General features: G+C 39.8%; 1 protein-coding gene across 1 annotated transcript in view; it reads left to right on the forward strand.

The window, feature by feature from the left end:
• Window positions 1-10,452, forward strand: part of DEPDC4 (DEP domain containing 4) — a gene marked incomplete at its 5' end in the record, with an annotated part of 13,224 nt that extends 2,772 nt beyond the window's left edge. Inside the window, 10 exon segments of the mRNA XM_015567584.1 lie at window positions 380-427; window positions 429-526; window positions 3,135-3,147; window positions 4,482-4,571; window positions 4,573-4,706; window positions 5,493-5,528; window positions 5,531-5,631; window positions 5,939-6,124; window positions 9,996-10,074; window positions 10,409-10,452. Of these exon segments, the coding sequence (XP_015423070.1) occupies window positions 380-427; window positions 429-526; window positions 3,135-3,147; window positions 4,482-4,571; window positions 4,573-4,706; window positions 5,493-5,528; window positions 5,531-5,631; window positions 5,939-6,124; window positions 9,996-10,074; window positions 10,409-10,452 (829 nt within the window).
• Between the last annotated feature and the right edge of the window lie 1,612 nt (window positions 10,453-12,064).

Below are 12,064 nucleotides of genomic sequence, written 5' to 3' on the forward strand. Positions count from 1 at the left end.
CCATCTGGGGTGGGGCCAGCCAAGGGGAGGAGCTGCAGGAGGTTGGCCAGCTGGCGCTGCCCCCTATTTGGGTGGGGTGTGCAATCAGGGGTGGGGCGGCTGGGGAGAGGGGCCACAGGAGGTTGGCCAGCTGGCCTCACCCCACCCCCGCATCGGGTAGGTTCATTGCTGCAGTGGGCATCATAGCAACCGGTCATTCTGGTTGTTACAGCGTTCAGGTGGCTGGCTTTTATATATACAGATTTTATTACTTGTGTCTTTTATTGTAAGCTGCCTGAGATCTTTTTTGGAACTAGGGAATATATGTGTAAGTTTAATAAATTGTTATTTGAAAATTTGGTCCTGTATATAATGGGAAAATTCACATATTATTTCTTAACAGACCAGAAGATGAAATAATTTCAAATCCTCTAGCACAGAAATTGATGAGAAAAAATTAAGGAACTTATTCATGCAAAGAGTAGGAATCTGGCTTTACCTCCAAATATAACAGTTGACAAACCTGTTCTCCCGCTTTCAAAAGAAGGTAATTTGTTTTCATTATTTTTTTCAGAGGTTTGTAAAGAAAAACTGACTTTTAAAAAAATAGACTTTATTTTTTAGAACAGTTTTAGGTTCACAGAAAAACTGAGCAGAATGTATAGAGAGTTCCCATACACTCCTGCCCCACAGGCACACAGCCTTCGTCACTGTCAACATCCTGCACCAGAATGGTTGTTATAATCCATGGACCTATAGTGATAGATCAGTGTCAAGCCCATAGTTTACATTAATGTTCAATCTTGGTGGAGTGTATTCCTGGGGCTTTGACAAATGTATAATGACATGTATCTACCATTATAGTATCATACAGAATAGTTTCACTGCCCTAAAAATCCTCTCTGCTTCACCTATCCATCCCTCCCTTCCCCCTAACCCCTGGCAACCACTGATCCTTTTACTGTCTCCAAGAACTGACTTTTCAGATATAATAAAAGTAGTGTGTTTGGCGTATTGACTCACTATTCACTTCCCTGTAAAAGTTTCCTTCTACATAGCAATTACGTCAAACAAGACAAGTGAGGCAACTTAGATCCAATAACATTTAGTTTATTTTTTGCAACCATGATCAGATGAACTGGAGGTGCTGTATTCTACACTACCAGTCCTTATTCCTTTTAATCCAATGCCATCTTCCAATGAGTGTATCCTCTGTCCACTGTGTAAGCCCCTCCTGAGCATCTCCCTGCCTTTTGCCTTTCAAAACAAGCTAGCTAAGCTACCTCTTGCTTTACTCCTCTTGACTACATACTTCATCTACTTGTGGTTTTCTCCTTATTATGTCACTAACAGTGGAAAGAAGAGCCCCGTACCCAGGGCAATTAAGAGGAATGCATATACAATTCATTAATGGTTACACCCTTTATGCATTTGGTCAAACCATGAGAGAAGCAAGACAAGCATTGTTTGCACCCTAGAGGAGCAAAGGCTATCAACAAGTTAGAAAAAGTGTGATAAGGGAAATTCAGGGTGCCCAAAGAAGGGGTGTGTATGTTCCCCCATGTCCCGTGTGGTACAGGGTTCAGGATCTGGAAGAGGGGCCGCACGCAAATGAAAGAGACAAGAAATAATTTAGAAATATTGCGGGCCAGACGGGCAAGCCCAACTCAAGGGGAAGGACGTCCACTGGTGACCAGGCCTCACCAGCCTTTTATTCAATTTTGGATACACATCAGGTAATTATGGTAATAGACAGACTATCTTAAAGGTCAGTAAATATTAGAAGGATTTACTCTGAGACTATTTGGTCAGGAAATAACTTGAGCCCCCATTGTCTGGACTAGACAATCGGAGCATAACTCTCACCCTTGCCATGGGTTCAAGGTTCACCAGCCTTCCAGGATCCTTGTTTGCACTTCTCTGCTAGTGAAGACAATGGGCAGCTTCTTGCAAAGGGGTGTAAAGCAAGCATGTCAAGAGTGAGAAGAGAAGAGGCACTAGGAGAAATCTGAGGAAGACTAATATTTAGAGGATAGGCAGAAGAGGAGGAGCCAACAGAACTATAGTTTTTATCTATTACAAATGAACAAATAACTTGTCCCATCTATTGCCCTTGAGGACACGGGGTACCTCTAGAAATTCCTAACTAAAAATGGATGTAATTAATCCATAAAGATGCTGATAAAAATAATTTCCACTTGTTGGACCTTTCTCTGTGCTAAGCAATTTGTTATACATTTTATATTTGTTGCCTATAACAATGGGGTAACAGACTTGGAGGGATAAGTAAATAAGACACAGTAGGGAAGGAAAGCTGGTATTCTTATGTACATTTTGTTAAATGTTTTATTTTTTATATGTGTTATATATGCATGTAATGTAAAACATTCAAAGAATCCTATAGGTTTTGTTACCAAAAAATAGCAGTTCCCTACCCTTCTCCCCACCTATTGCCCTTTCCATGACAACCCTTTACAACATATTTTCCATATCTCTAAATAACATGCTTTTATTGCTATGTCATGATTTTTCAGTTTTGGGTACTGAAATGATTGTTCATTTTTCCACAGAGGAAATTAGGGTTTTAGGCCTCTTCCTTACCTCTGTCTCCCAAATACTTTAAATAATACATATGCTTTTATACTATTTTTATGTAATATACTGTTGGGGAAATAAAGAGAAGGAAGGAAAGATGGAAGGATAAAGGAAAGAGGGATGAAGGAAAGATTCTTGAGGATTATCAAGAATTCATAGAGGCCCTACAATCTGGCTCAGCAGATAGAGCGTCAGCCTGAAGACTGAAGGGTCCCGGTTTGATTCTGGTCAAGGGCACATGCCTAGGTTGCAGGCTCGATCCCCAGTAGGGGGCATGCAGGAGGCAGCTGATCAATGATTCTCTCTCACCGTTGATCTTTCTCTCTCTCTCTCCCCATCTCCCTTCCTCTCTGAAATCAATAAAAATATATTTTTTAAAAAAAGATTTCATAGAATATATTTCTTAGGAACCTCATGCAAAGAAAATAGCCAAGAAACACTGTTATGGCTTTGAACTTTGATCTGTGCTATTTTCTCTCATTTTGTACACACACATACACACACACACACACACACACAAATTCCAAATTGGTATCTAACACTATGTGGGAATGTTTAAGATATAAGCACTAAGTAAGAAGTCAAAACAAGGACATAGTATTAAGGGAACTTATAATAACTTGGGGGTTGATAAGATGGCAGATGAGGTTAAGGGGGAATTAAAGGCCTTTCAAAGGCATCATTGTAGGAAGGAAGGGGTGGAAGCATCCTACATTTCTTGTCATGTTGGGGTCGAGAGAGAAGAAAGGAAAGACAGTGTGTGGTAGGATAAACAGTGCATCTTGTATGGGGAAATATTTAGTATTATTTTCAAATAATAATATTACAACCAAATGCATCTAATTATTTTAGTGGGAAAACGGAGGGAAACTACTGATGAAATGGAGCAGTACAGATGAATTCATGAAGTTAGAAATAAATAATGAAAAGGTAGCCAAAAATATTTTGACTCCTTGAAAATAAAGGTATAAATGTCTGGCTGTTGTGGCTCAGTGCTTGAGCATCAACAACCCATGAACCACGAGGTCAAAGTTGAATTCCTGGTCAGGGCACATACTCAGGTTTCAGGCTCAATCCCCAGTAGGAGTTGTGCAGGAGGCAGGGGCAGCCAATCAGTGATTCTCTCTCATCGTTGATGTTCCTATCCCTCACTCCCTCTCCCTTCCTCTCTCTGAAATCAATTTAAGAATTTTTTGTCTAAAAAAAGAAGAAAGAAAATAAAGGTTGCCGGGAGCCGGTCCAAGGTCACCTCTCCGAGAAACATTGTTTCCCCAGGTAGGGATTTTCCCCTGAAGTTAGGGAGGGAATAAAACCTCTTATAGAGACAGAACCTAGTGAGAGAACCGAACCAGAACTTGGCTAGAAGACCTAGACAGAACTTGGCTGGAGATGCTGGCTACAGAACCTGGCTGAAGAACCTAGCAAGAGAACGTGGCTAGAGAACCTGGACAGAACCTGGCGACTGAACCTGCCTGGAGAACCTAGCAAGAGAACATGGCCACAGAACCTGGCTGGAGATCCTAACCAGAACTTCGCTGGAGATTCTGACTAGAACTTGGCTAGAGATCCTGCCTAGGCTGCTGATCAACTGAACGCTGTCTCCGTGTCATTCCTTCTTCGCCGACTCTGTCCACACCTATGGGGAACCCCTGGACCCGCTGGGGTCGGACCCCAGCAAAAGGTATAGAAAGGTATGGTGGTATTTGGTGAGGAAACAAGCTATTCCCTCTTATTCTCTCCTTCATTCATCCTGCAAAGTTTATTGAAATGATTCTCTGAAAAATAGTTTCTTCCTTAGATTTAGTTAAATATAAAATAAGTATGATGATGTTTTATCAAACAGTGCTTTAGGTTATTAAATGGAAATGTTAACCATTGATTTATTTTCTTTTGTATTTTTCCTTCAGGATTGACAACTGCCTTAATGCAGCAATTGAATGTGTGGAGTATTTCCCTGACCAGTTCGTCATTTCAGTTAGTCAGCAGTTCGTGCAAAACAAATGAAGAGACAAGACTGAATAAACAGAAAAAGATACTCTTTGATGTCATAGTGAAATATAATAATCAAGAGAGATATTGCCTGTTAACTGATGAGTATTTTGATATTCATTCAGGAATTATTGAACTTTTAGGTAAGAAATGATGTTTAAACTTTAATTTTTTGCTTAATAAAACTTTTTTTTCAGCAAGGCAAATATCTCTACTCTTGCAGGTGGGTGCCTACGCACATGGTCTGGGAGCACCCACACGCTGAGTGGGCAATCCACTTGGCTTTTTAATCCTGACACATGTGACCTGTCCCTTACTCTTGATTGGAGCTTAGGCTCACGGTCTTTTGCGAGTGGCTAGCATAATAAAACTTTTTAAAGGTACAAATTGAAGAAATGTTATATATTATATGAGTGTAACATTTTAATAATTTCTTCTATGGTGTCAGGGTACTGCATGGAGTCTTTTTTCACTTCACTAATGTTGCCTGCCATGTAAATTGTACCATCCAATATAACTAACTGTAGAACATTATATCAAAGGTAATTACATCACAGGGACATTCTAAGAAACATATTTTGATATAATACAGGATTAGAAAACTAGTATTTAGTGACCTTTTAGCAAAATAAAAATTGAGTGATATAGTATCACAACTTTTTTAGCTATATAAGTGGCCATATAATTCCATGTTGAAAACAAAATACTGTTTGATAATGGTAGATGTAATTACACAGGTGTTTGGCATATATAGAATTATATAGATAATTTCCTGTGTGTTTTAAATATTTCATAACAAAAACTTCTAAGTGGTAAAAGAAAGAATCCACAAGCCAAATACAGCATCATAGCATTTTAATTGGCTACTAAGTTCTATAATCTCCATTTTTTTGTCCCATGCCTTGTCATCTTGGTAATCCATGTAACAGAAAATGAGAAAAGAACAGAAGCACTGGAGGTAACACAACTCTAAGATTGTTATTGCCCAACATTAGAGAAGAATTAGGACGGCTACTTACTTTTATGGCTATTGCATCAGAGCCTAATGCCTACAAGTTACAAAAACAGGCAACAAAATATTACAATAACAATCTTGGGCTATTATTATTAAAAACTGTTCAGACAGACAACAATGTGGTGATTGCTGCGGGGAGAAGGGAGAGAGGTGATGGGGGAAGGTAAAGGAGAGATAAATGGTCATGGATGGAGGCGATGGAGACTTGACTGGGTGGTAAACACAGAACAGTGTACAGATGATATGTTGTGGAATTGTGCGCCTGAAACATGTATAACTTTGTTAACCAATGTCATCCCAATAAATTCAATAAAAAGAAAAGAAAAACTATTCAAGCTAACGTAATCTTTCTGTTTACAGTATGATGACAAAACGGTTGTCCTGAAAACTCTTGCCAAAGCAGTTTTTCAAACCAAATCATTATCAAAAGTACAGGCAGAACAACTCATCTGGTTTCTACTGGAATATCACTCTGAGCTCTTCAAGGTATCTCTGGCATTTTGCCTGGGCACATTTAGTGCCAAGCTATTCTTGTTCAGCAAAAAGGCAAGTAATTCACTTAATAAATAATCTATTAGTGCCTGTATTGTGCAAAGTTTGAAGGAATGCTGTCTTCCCCTACCCACTAAAGAGAAGGAAGCAGACTTAATATCAATATTTGAAAATATATTAAATCCTTCAACCCATTTCTGGTGCATTACTATGTGCCAGGCACGGTTTTATTTAGGCATTTAGAATACATCAGCAAGCAAAACACAAGGATGTAGATCCTTGAGGAGCTTATATCCAGGTGAGCATGACAGACAATAAAATAATACACACAATCATCAAGTCAATTCATATAGTATGATAGCGGGCAATAAATGCAATAGAAGAAGAGCAGGTTCAGAGGATTTATGGGTGCCAGAGTAGGGATGACTGGGAATTTACAGTATTAAACAGGATGGCCAAGATTGGGCTCAATGAGAGTAAAATTTCAGCAAAGACTGAAAGAGAGTCAACCAAATGACTGTGGGGGTGGGACTCATGGTTGTGGGGAGAGAAATTGGGTCCTAGAGCAGAGGCCCTGGGGGTGACCCAACCCATTTTTGAGTGCTGAAGTGGTGAGCAGAATGGAAGGTAGTATGAGATGAGGTCAGAGATGTGGGGGCCCTTGTAGGCCATCGGAGAGACTTGGCTCCTCCTTGGAATAAAATGGGGAATCACTGGAGGGTTTGAGCAAAACAGTGGCCTGATAAAACTGACATTTATAAAGATAGATGTGTCTTTTGTGTTGAGAATAGATTGTTGAGGGGCAAGGGCAAAAGCAGGAACACCTTTAGGAGGCTGTTGTAATAATCTAGGCAAGAGATATAGTGACTTGAAACAGAGGGGTAGCAATAGAATTAGTAAAATGTGGTCAGATTTACAAAATATATTAAGAAAATGATTAAATGATTGTTTTTTAGCCTCGTTACTATATTTTAACACTGAGAGTGGTACTTTTAGTGGTATTTCTCCAAAGCCTGTACAAAAAAATTGTTTCCTTCCCCTTTTTTTTTTTTTTGCTTAAAAAATTTGTCTCATGTCATAAGAAATAAACATTGGTTCAAATTTTGTAGTTCTGTCAACCTTAACTGAAGTTTCTTTTCCATTATTTCAGAGAAAAAGGTGGTAATTAGAATATACAAGAGGCAGTCCCCATATTATGAATTTTGAATGAAATATATCCTGGAAACTCATTTGTAAGTCAGTTGTTACGTTCTATACATAGTTGTTTTTGTTTTTATCAAAATCCCGTATAATAAAAGGCTAATTTGCAAATCGACCAAACAGTGGAATGACGGGTCGCTATGATACACACTGACTACCAGGGGGCAGACGCTCAACACAGGAGCTGCCCCTTGGTGGTCAGTGCTCTCCCACGGGGAGCGCCGCTCAGCCAGAAAGCTGAGCTGGGCTCATGGCTAGTGAGCTCAGCACTGCAGCGGCAGTGGTAGTAGCCTCTCCCACCTCCATCGCAGCACTAAGGACGCCTCAGGGGATGTCTTCCAGCTGGCTTAGGCCCATTCCCCTACAAGAGGGTGCAGGCTGGGCTGAGGGACCACCCCCACCCCACCCCAGTGCATGAATGTCATGCACTGGGCCTCTAATATATAATAAATGGCCTGGCTGGTGTGGCTCAGGGGTTGAGTGTTGACCTATGAACCAGGAGATCATGTTTAAATTTTTATATATATATATATATATTTTATTCATTTTTTACAGAGAACCTGGGACCTTTCAGTCCGCAGGCCGACGCTCTACCCACTAAGCCAAACCGGTTTCGGCAGGAGATCATGTTTAATTCCGGTCAGTGCATATGCCCAGGTTCTGATTCCCAATAGGGCGTGTGCAGGAGGCAGTGGATCAATGATTCTGTCATCGTTGATGTTTCTCTCTCTCCCTGTCTCATCCTCTCTGAAATCAATAAAAATATTATATATTTCAGATATATATATATGATAAATGAAGGTTGGGGAGCCCAGGTTACATAAATGTTTAATTCTACAGTCACTAAATCAAAACTCATGTCTATAGTTTACTTGTAAATTGAGTCCCAGATTTCAACTAGGAAATTAGAAATAACATTTCCTCTCCCTCTTCCTTAGCACTTAGCCTCTCCACTTTCTTTTTTCTCCTCCTGCCTCCTCCTCTGGGTAAATGAATTCTCTTTCCTACATACAGGCAAGAAATTAGAAGGATTTTGTCATTTTATGACCTTCCCTTCATGTCAGAGTGAGCAGTGTTATAATGAAACATACTGGCTTAAATTTTGCAACAGGCCACAAAGGAGAAAAGGAATTGACATGGGCTGAAGGAAGTGTGAATGGGGGATTCAGGAAGCGGGGAGAAGCCCTCTCATGACTGGTTTCTGGAGATTAGGGCAGGAGGTATTTCAGGGAGGCTGAGATGGCAGCATTTATAATGGAGGCTCTCAAACGTGCCAAGCTTTTCCTGTTACGGAGCTTTTTCTATGCTGTCTACTATCTGTCTGGAACATTTTTCTCCCAAATCTTCTTAAGGCTCACTCCTTCCCATCTGTTCAGGCCTCTGCTTACAATGTTACTCTCAGCAGAATCCCTTCTCAAGTAGAATGGCTACCCATTGTCTTCATTCTAGCTTGTTACCCTGCTTCATGCTTACTCAATGGCACTCACACTACTTGAAAATAGATGATGTATTTGCTGATTTTTTATTTTTTGTGTGGTTTTGTTTACTTATTTATTTGCAGGGTGTTTTTTTAATTGTCTTTCTCTTCAATGAGAATGTAAGCTCCAAGAGTTCAGAAACTTGGTCTGTTTGTCACCTAGGACATGGCAATCACTCACTAAATTTTTACAGAATGACAGAATGAATTAATGGAGACAGCTTCATGACTTGAAATTGGCAAGAGTATAGAAGCTAATGTAAAGGCAGCCTGGGGTGCAGGATGAAGAAGCTGTGTAGACAGGAGGTTCAGCATTGGTAGGTGTAGGGATGCCTTCTGTAGCAATATTAGCTGAGGGATACATTTGTAGTCTGGGACTACCTTTGTGTAACCAAAACCTGGAAAAGGAGCATTTATCCATTTTAAGATAATGATGTTTTCATGTATTTTAGAGCTACTATTTGCATACTTACCATGTAATTATAATGTAAAATTATTTAGATCTGGGCTACTTTAGAACCATAATTTTTTATAGAACATTACATTAATGACTGCTTAACGTAGTTTCAGATGCAGTTCACACATGAAAGTAGACAATTGTAAGAATTCTAAAAAAATTTCAAGAATTCATACTTTTTATAATTCAGAGGTCTGCTGCCCATCCCTTTTCCCCAGTTGGAATGTTTTCCCCGACTCAGTGGTCAAAACCATTACGTTTTTTATCTATGTTTCTGGATAGGAAAAAAAAATCATCTATACTAATAATAGGGTAACATGCAAATTGGTCGGGACTCCATCACAATAACGACCAGTCAGCAGACTGCATGTGCAGCAGGAGCGGGTGGGCAGGGACTTGCAGCATCAGGGACAAGGTTGGGGCCATGGCAGAGAGGCATCTCCACTGCGGCCCCGGCCAAGGGTCCATATGTGCGCAGAGAGGCCCCTCCACCATGGGCCCGACCTGGGGGCAGGGCCAGGGGTCCACAGGTGCGAAGAGAGGCCCCTATGCCATGGCCCCGTCCGGGGATCCACAGGCCTCCCCAGGCTCCGGCCTACCTTTTTGGGACAATCCATCGAGGAGCCCCAGATGGGTGGGTGGGGCCTACCTCTTTGGGGCAATGGATCACGGGCTCCCATACTGTGACAGGGCACAGGCCAGGCTGGGGGACACCCACACACACCCCGAGTGCATGAATTTTGTGCACCAGGCCATTAGTATTAAATATTTTAAAATCCCTTTTTATGCAGACACCAGTTACTTTATTGGACCTGGTTAGTAAGAAACTGAGGAAGCTTTTGCATGGAAAAGATCCAGATGCCGTATCAGGTATTGATTCAGACTTGTTCCTTTTTTATCAATGATAGTTATAGCCAACTATAACTTTTGTAATACAAATATAATGTTATACACAGTGGTTACATTCAGGCTACTTGTTAATATCTCCAGAGCAAGTTCTCTAGTTTTTCTTTTGGAAGCTCTTTGGTTACCTTTCTTCAAAAAAGGTGAACATTCTCTCTCATTCTGCTCCCAAGTCTCACCTCCCCTTCAGCATATCACCCACTGCCTCTTTCATGCTCCTGCACTCTCTGTTGTCTCTTTTTCTGACTCTGAGTCTTCCTATTGTTTTTCATTCTCTCTCCCCCTCCCTCTTCTCTTTTAGGAAATGACCTAATTTTACAGGAGAGGAGCCTGGCCAGCAGTTGAATAGTCTCCAAGATTTTTTTCACTCAGTGTCCTCTGGCAGTTCAGCTGATTCCCTAATTTAGGATTTCTTTAAACTAAAAAATAGTTTTAGTGCAAATTTCCAAAGACTGTCATGTGAGAGACAATAGCATAATTGCCATAAGTGGGTTATCAGGGCCAGGCGGGCAAGTCATTTAATCTCTTTATGCCTCAGCTTCCTCACCTATGAAATGGGAAAAATAATAGAAACTACTTCATCGTTTTATAACTAATTCATAGGGTAGTTATAAAATACTTAATATATAAATTAATAATCTATTATAAACTATAAATATTAAATACTGCTAATGTTTAATATTAGTTGATACTGACGGTGAGCCTACTATGTGTCAGGCACTAACATGAGTTTATGAAATTATTTATTACTATACAATAATCTATGTAGGTATTATTATTATCCCATTTTTAAAATAACTGAAGCTTAGAGAGCTTAAGTAACTTGGCCAACTGGAAAAGTAGTTAACATTTTTTTCTTTAAAAGGTGGTTTCTAAGGCATTACTAATTTTTAGAAAAAAAAAACATTCATGGAGTAGGGCATACATTTATTTGCCTGAGTTACTGGGATTTCTCAGCTAATTTCTCAGCTATTTTCTCTCATGTCCTTCTTTGAACACAGGGCATATGGCAACAGATATGTTACTACCTGTATTCTATCTGTTTTGATGCAATTAAACAATGATGCTAAGTATTCTGAACCTAACATCAGGAATCTTTTCAGATTCATTTGATCTCATCTAACTTCAAAACAAACCTCATTTGGCTGCCATTACTATATTAGCTTTTCACATTCAGTTCTTCATTGCTTTAGGCTTTTGAGGAAAATGGAGGAATTGTAGGCATTTTAATATCTATTTCCATTCAACATTCATTCAACAATATGCTTTAAAGGGAGGGAATGAATATAAGTGCTTTGCACAGTGCCAAGTGCTATAAGGTATCTGATATTTTTCCTAAGTAGCTTAACTATTTTGTCTCTTCTTGAAGTTTATCCCTCACTCAGTAAAATTGTCATACTATATCAATATGCAACTAAACGAATTTTTAAAAAAACATCTGTATGTTCTATAATGTATGCTTCCCCCCCATATTTGAGTTTCTTACCAAGTAATTGATTACTTGAAATTCATCTGTTGATGTAAAATGCTCCTGCTATCAAATATTTATCCATTCAATTATGCACCAAATATTCTTTTAATATTTACTACGTGTCAGACTTTGTATAAGCACCAACAAATACTAAGATGTGTAAGATAATGCTTCTGCTTGCAATAAGCTCATGTTCCAATGCTCTAAGTGACTAGCACCCAGACGTTTAATAGATATTTGGTGAATAAATTGTCAGTGGAAGAATTCATGTATGAGAGAGACAACCATTATAAAGCAATCTATATATATTAAAGGTTAATATGCAAAGTGTCCCCTTGGGAATTCAACAGGGAGAACAGTTCGATCACTTGTTATGACATGCACTGACCACCAGGGGGCAGCGTGGAACATGGCGGGCAACCAGCAGTGGTGGTGGGGTGCTGAGGGAGTGAGGGAAGGAGGAGGCAGGGAGGTTGGGGTGGGGGG

This window comes from Myotis davidii, unplaced genomic scaffold, assembly GCF_000327345.1.
Source record: "Myotis davidii unplaced genomic scaffold, ASM32734v1 scaffold120, whole genome shotgun sequence".
Classification (NCBI taxonomy): Eukaryota; Metazoa; Chordata; class Mammalia; order Chiroptera; family Vespertilionidae; genus Myotis; species Myotis davidii.